The sequence below is a fragment of the Wasmannia auropunctata genome, unplaced genomic scaffold (assembly GCF_000956235.1).
Source record: "Wasmannia auropunctata unplaced genomic scaffold, wasmannia.A_1.0 LD336090.1, whole genome shotgun sequence".
NCBI classification, from domain to species: domain Eukaryota; kingdom Metazoa; phylum Arthropoda; class Insecta; order Hymenoptera; family Formicidae; genus Wasmannia; species Wasmannia auropunctata.
This window is the reverse complement of record NW_012026800.1, coordinates 464,516-471,952: the sequence shown is the minus strand read 5'-3', so window position 1 is coordinate 471,952 and position 7,437 is coordinate 464,516. Positions and strand designations below refer to the sequence as shown.

At 27.0% G+C, this 7,437-nt stretch overlaps 1 protein-coding gene across 1 annotated transcript in view; it reads left to right on the top strand.

The window, feature by feature from the left end:
- Positions 1–6,256, top strand: part of LOC105447824 (cytochrome P450 4V2-like) — a 10,602-nt gene extending 4,346 nt beyond the window's left edge. Inside the window, exons 2-5 of the mRNA XM_011686033.1 lie at positions 810–916; positions 1,296–1,386; positions 2,481–2,669; positions 6,143–6,256. Of these exons, the coding sequence (XP_011684335.1) occupies positions 815–916; positions 1,296–1,386; positions 2,481–2,669; positions 6,143–6,147 (387 nt within the window). The 5' untranslated portion in view covers positions 810–814 and the 3' untranslated portion in view covers positions 6,148–6,256. The remainder of the gene's footprint in view (positions 1–809; positions 917–1,295; positions 1,387–2,480; positions 2,670–6,142) is intronic.
- The last annotated feature ends 1,181 nt before the right edge of the window (positions 6,257–7,437 follow it).

Genomic DNA, 7,437 nt, shown 5'->3' with positions numbered 1-7,437 from the left:
TGCTCTTCCGATCTAATTAAAAGGATAATTTTTACATTGTTCCTTTTACAAAAAATCAAGTTTGAAGAAATGAGAAAAATTGCTTATATATAATCATATATAAATAATTAAAATATACATATATCATTATATATGAACAATTTTTTCTCATTTCTTAAAAGTCAATTTTTTGTAAAAAAAACAATGCAAAAATTAATCTTTTAATTATTTTTTATGTTTTCTTTTTATTATTATTATTTTTCTTGTACCAAACAATAATTTTACAAAGAAAAGAAACATATATGTACAGACATATTTTGCATATAATTATGTTTAATTATATATAATTATATATAATTATATATTTTTATACATGTTTATATGTACTTATATATGTTCCTATATGAAAAAAATTTTCCCGAGACTTTATGCTTAATAATGAAAGAATGTGGAAAAAAGTCCAATTAAGAAATAATTAAATAATCTAAAAATGCCTAATTTTTTATGACGTTTACTGACGTTTACCATCCAGACGCAGATAAAAATATTTTGAAATGATCGATTGATCATTGAGTCTTTAATTTAAATAAATTAAAAATTAGGATACAAGTACATAAGGGAAAGTTTTTGCACATTTGTTTTCTGACTTGATGTAAAATTGCGTGCACATGTATGTACATAACAAATAAATATTCCTAAAACGTTTAGTTATGTTGTGAATAGTATAAAAATATGTATAATTAAAATATACGTAACCTTTATTTTGTAATAATAATGTATACGTAGGTAATCTTATAAAAATCATCTCTATGATACACTAAAATTTTTAGATTTTATGGATGTCCTGTTAAAGTTCGTAGAAGATTATCCATCCCTTTGTCAACTTTGGATAGGTAGCAAGTTAATAATTGGAATATACACTCCAGATGAAGCAAAAGTAAAGGACTTTTTATTTTAATATAATGTTTCTAGAATTTAATATAAGTATTCACTTTAGACTGCATGTTTATACAAATTATATATATGTATATATGTATATCTCAGGTAACGTGCGCTTGTGCATGTATGTTTTATTGTTTATATTATATATTTTTAAAACATATTTAATGTTTTATAACCATTCAGAAAACGTTCAAATATAAAACCATATGTGCTATTTTGAATGTAAGCACATAAAGTTTTAATATCATAATTTATGTCAATTAACACAAATTAGTTTTACAATTGGTGAATTTTGTGTTAATTATTTAAATAAAATAAAAATATGCATAATATTAAATATGCAATACAGAAATAATTAACTTATAATGTTGTAGACAGTCTTATACAACAACAATTGCATTGATAAAGCTAGCATCTATAAATTTATGCCTCCAGTGTTAGGAATGGGATTACTCACTGCTCCTGGTAAGACTTATTTACAATAATAAAATAATAAATTAATTACTGGTTTGAAACTATGTATTTATTTTTATTGTTAATTTAAAAAGTAATTAAATAAATATATTGGTAACAAAATAAACGCATAGGTAAATTTATATCAAAATTTTCGCATCACTTTAGACAATTGTAACTCCACGAAAAATGGTCGTATCATATGAAAAATTTTTTTTTCATTCTAAGGGTAAAGCCTGTACTTAAAGATGCTTTTGATAAATTTTTAATTTATTTTTTCTCCTAACCGTCATCTTTTGAAAAAGAGACATGTTACGTCTCAAAAAAAATGCGTAATTTGACGCACTCTACGGGACGGAATTAATTTTTTGCAAATATTATGGTAACTATCGTAAAGTTTAGACTTCTTGCTACAAATTTGAAAAAAAAATGAAACTTTATACGATTTTTTTTCGCGGAGTTACGGCATGTCAAAGTTATCATTGCATTTTTGTTTAATTACTGGCATTAGCATTATGTGTCTAGTGCGCACCACAGGGAACTTGCTGGTCGAAACACCTGTGCGTTTATTTTGTTGGCAATGTATGTATTATATTTTAATAACTTTTAATTTATACATCTGTATATCCTATGTCTATAATAATTTATATTTATAATATTAAACGTCTATACGTTATAAATAATAAATATGGATATTAATATTTACTTTTATGTTACATTTTATTAATATTATTAATAATTCCAAATATATAATAATACTAAATGTTAATAAAAACGTCACAAATTTGTTGAATTTTTTCTTTAGGGTACAGCGGGATAATTTGAATAATGGGCTAATTTAGATAACAATAAGCAGTTGCAAGAATTTCAGAAAAATAAGAGATTTTAAGATACATTTATACAGATCAGACATTAATCTAATATGTATCTTAAAATCTCTTATTTTTCTGAAATTCTTGCAAATGCTTACTGTTATCTAAATTACTCCACTATTCAAATTACCCCGCTGTATCCTATATTAATAATTCTTAATATTAATTCAGTTTTAAAATTATTCTACTATTTATTGTATTTTTTTACATAATCCTCTATTATAATTATTTCAGCATCTGCATGGACTCGAATAAGAATAATGACTGCACCAACATTTAGTTCTCACATGTTGCAAGGTTTCTTTAATACGTTTGTTGAGCAATCTGTAATTCTTACAGATGATTTAGAAAAAGTTGAATTAAATGAAAACGAAATTACCTATCTAGATCATATATCAAATTGCGCTTTGAGAATTGCATGTGGTAAGACAATATAATTGAATATATTTATAAATTATTAATATATTCTAATTTTATGAATTAGGAGACATGGTCGTGGCTCGGCGCTAAAGAGGACGCGTCGGATCGGACCGTATCTCTTTACGCGAGCCGGCGCACAGTGATCCGAAATCTCAAAAAAGTGATCATAAATTACATTTTCATTATATTTAATTTATTGCACTTTAGAAGTAAGCTTTACTTGAAACTGTTTTGATTTTTATCTGTATTTCACTCGCTTAGCTTTTTTACTTCTTTTTTTAACAACTTTATATATAATATACATGTATTTTGCGAGAAAGTTAGTTTAGGCCTAGTTAGTGCTCTATGTAACATATGTTACTACATATTTTTAACTAATATATTTTTAAATAATAGATTTTTAAATAATATACTTTAGATGATTTGAAATAACATATTAAAAAAAAATTACAATAATTTCTAAAATAAAAATTAAAAATAAAATTCTTGTATCTTTGTAATCGCTGGATATCGCTCGTTCTTTTGCGTGAGTACTAATAGATATAATATCTTTGTTTTGACAAACGGACAACGCGGTGCGAAGTAGTGCAAATTGTCTGTATATTTAGTTGTCTTTGACAGGTCACCAAAAGTAACAGTTACTTCTAAAGTAAAATAAATTAAATATAATGAAAATGTTATTTATAGCCACTTTTTTGAGATTTCGGAACACTGTGCGGCGAGTTGCGAGCGCCCAAGATTATTGGATCTTAACAACGGCTGAACGGATCAATTTCTAAGTACATGTTACATTAAAGTGATGCTGGCAGGTCGGAATTACCGATATTACAGTTATATGAATATCTCTGAATTGACTGAATGGAATTGAAAATCCTTTCACAGAAAGAGAGTGACTGCACGAAATGTAATGGTGGGACGAAGGAATTTGTAGTAAAAACAAAAAAAAATTTTTTTAAATTTCTTTTTTTTTACTACAAATTCCTTCTACTCCCACCACTACATTTCGTGTCTATTTCAATCCCGTGAAAGGATTTTCAAGTCTGTTCAATCAATTCGAAGATATTTATATAACTGTAATATCGGTCCGACCTGAGAGCATCGCTTTAACATATGTAACAAATGTTATAATTCTAAATATTAAAAATTATTGATGCATTAACAATATTATTTTATAAACCTTTTATCTTTTACCTGTTATCTTGTATGTTATTAATCTAAAGATAAGATTACTAAGAATAATTTTATTATTAAAATTCTTCTAAAACTTTTTAATATAAAAATTTAAAAAATATGTTATTACTTAAGTTGTAATAAATGATTATACTAATTTACAGCAAAAAATTATTTTAAACTGGACTAGGTGCTTTTCATAATTTTTTGAATTATGAAAACAATGACGCAAACTGAAAAATTGCAGTAGAGCTATTCTGGGTAAACATGCGCGCACTTTTTAGTTGACGTTTGACTAATTAAAAATGTGCAACTTTTCTCATATTTTCACAAAATTATAAATTATCCCGAAGAGACGAATGCGCTCACCTGACCCGTATTGCAACTAAATATGCGCAGTATATAATAAATGCACTTGAAGTAAGTGAGCAATCAACATTTTTTAAGATATTTTTTGAGCATTAACTTTAATATAGTATAGGTTACAATTTTTTACACATATACAAAGAATCACCTCTCTTTTCTTTGTTAATTTGACGTAACACACTTTTTCAATAATCAAAAATCTATTGGTGTTACTGTTTAATGTTTTATAACTATGCATATACTTATTTTATTATTGCGCATAGAGTTCCACCTACTGTTTACTTTTTACTGGTATGCAAGCGCCACTACTCGGCTAACAGTAACTAACTTTCACCTTTTCCTCCCGTTGAGATATAAACGATTCACATACTTACCCAATGCACGCGTTTATCCCAAATAACTCTACGTCAAATTTTTAAGATAATTGAAGTTTAATGTCTAAAAAAATGCCTTTTTTTGACATTTTTTTAAAATAAATGAATGTAATGAATGTTAATGTTATTTTGAAATTCCGTTAGAATATTGTTTATCCCCTATATAAAATGCATTTTTTTTTATTTTAATAACTTATTTCAGCCATATTATGAAGAATTTAAATACAGGATTTTTCTAATTTTTTAATATTTATTTAATTAAAGATAACACATGTTCTGCCAATAATGATGAAATTATATGTATTTATTGTTTTTGGTTTTTGCTTATTGGTATACATACTCATTTATAATTTATCGTGATAGATTCTGTTAAACGTATATATAGGTATAATATATACATATATACATGTACCATATATATGGGGCATTCTTTGTCAAAACGGTCACCCCCCCCTGCCCATTTCAATTTTTAAGATAAAATAATTCAAAAGGTCTTAAAATTTTCGTTGAAATGTCTATTTTTTGATAAGGTATGGCCTTTTTAGAAATTCAAGATAGCAGATTCAGAATTGCGACTAGAATGGACTGTCGTAAAAAAATTTTTGGGACAAACTTTAATTATTATAGCACAAGAAGCTAGAAAAAATTTTCTATTTCCATAAATTAAGCTTTTAGGAATCGCTGAATCCGCAGTCATAATTATAAATGAATTTTTAAAAAGGCCATACGGCATAAAAAAATAGACATTCCAACGAAAATTTTAAGATCTTTTGAAGTATTTTTTCTCAAAAATTGCAGTGAGCAGGAGGGAGGGAGTGGCCGTTTTGACAGAGAATGTTCTAATATATAGGTATATATAATATATATTTGTATACACTATACACATACACACACAAGGTGTCTCATTTTAAATCACTTCGAATATCTCGAAGAATGTATTTCAAATAAAAGTTGTGTGGTCTAGAAGAAAACAAATAATCGCAAAACCGCCGTCAATTGTGCATGCGCATTTAACGTTGCTTCAGAGTTCCCATATTAGAAATAACTTCTAACTTCAATTCTTTATAACATGATTAAAGAATAACATATTGAAATAAAAAAATACATTTTATAAGGGTTGAACAATATATTCATGACTTCTAAATAAAATTTCAAATTAACTATCTATACACAAAAGTGTCAAATGTTGCCAAAAAAGCCATTTTTGGACAAATCTCAATTATTTTAGAAACTGACGTTGATGGACAAATTTGACATGCGGCATTGTTTTCAGCATCCAAAAATCTAAGAAATACGTAATCCAGTTTAAAGTAATTAAACATAACATTTTTTTTTGTAAACTAGTGTTATTTTTTATACATGATAATGTACGTAACAAAATATTTTTTATCGTTAAAACTGTATCATTCATAAGTAATGTAAATCTCAATGTTTCGTCAATGCACATTAGTATTTTAAATAATAAAATTTCTAACAAGACTTAAGATGAAAATAGGCTAATGTGGTGGTCAAAGCAAAAGAACTTTGGTGCTTATTATATTTATGTGTAAATCTTAAAATTTCCAGGTTAATAACATTTTTTTTTACATGTTGTTACATCAAGATTCTCTAATTGGTGTTCAGTTGGAACCAAACAAAAACCATCAATTTGTTAAAGCAGTTCAGAGGTATATAATATTTCTTTTAATTCTAAATACTCGCGATCACGATTCAAATCATGTAATCATCATAAATATATTTGAAAACAAATTTTTTACATGTATCTAATAAATTTATCAAGGAAATTTTGGTTTAATATATTTAAAGTTAAATTTTTGTTAAATAAATTAATAAGTTAAAGCGTAACAAAGAAAACAATAATTTGAAGAAACAATATGCTTGATTAAATTTGTCTATATATTTAAAGTTAAAGAACTTTTATCATAATTATAAATTAATATATTACAATATAACAAAGAAATATCTTTTTCGCAATTAGTTCTACTTATAAAATTTAATAAATAAAACTATATTAAATATGCTTTTATAAATTAAATATATATTGAAGTAATGCCTATGGAGTCAACACGAGTGTTGGAGTATATTAATTTTTACAATATCCAGTCACATGCAAACTTTGCGCTGCATATTTATCGGTTTGGAAACACAGTTCTTTACATGAGGCCGGAATCCACTGTTTCAAGACCGACGAATATGCGGCAGTTGCATGCAGTTTGCGCGTAGCTAGATTTGTAAAAATTAATACATACCACTACTTGTGTCGGCTCGATAGGCATTATTTCAATACATATTTGATTTATTCTTACGAGCCTAATTTCTTCAATTTATGTGTTACGTTTGTTGCCAATAAACACTCGAGAGGTTTCTTTTAGAAAGATGTATATATTTAATGACGGAAAAATACAAAATATAGAATATACTTGTGTAATTCACTCGCGTACGTTAACGTGCGTGTATCTCGCATCGTGCGCGGCGTGTCTGCATGCGCCCTCTCGCGTATCTCAAACTCTCGCATAATAACGACCTAAATGCCGCGCGTAATACAACTACTTAATACTACATTATACTTTCATAATCTTCTTCTTCTTCCTCTACCATTTAGACATAGTCGGTCTTTCTTTACGCTTTATGATCTGCACTTTCTGCCGAAGAGGATTTCCAACTTCCTATCATTTTTTCGGCGACCTTCTGAGTGGTCGTTTTTTTGTTGACTAATTATTGTGTTTTACTAATTTGATTAGACGCCTGTCGTCTGATCCCTCCACATGATTATTCTACTCTCTCCTTTGTTCTTTATTGTATTTGAGAATATCTGTAATCCCGTATTCTTCTCTGACCGTTTTATTTTTTATTCTGTCTTT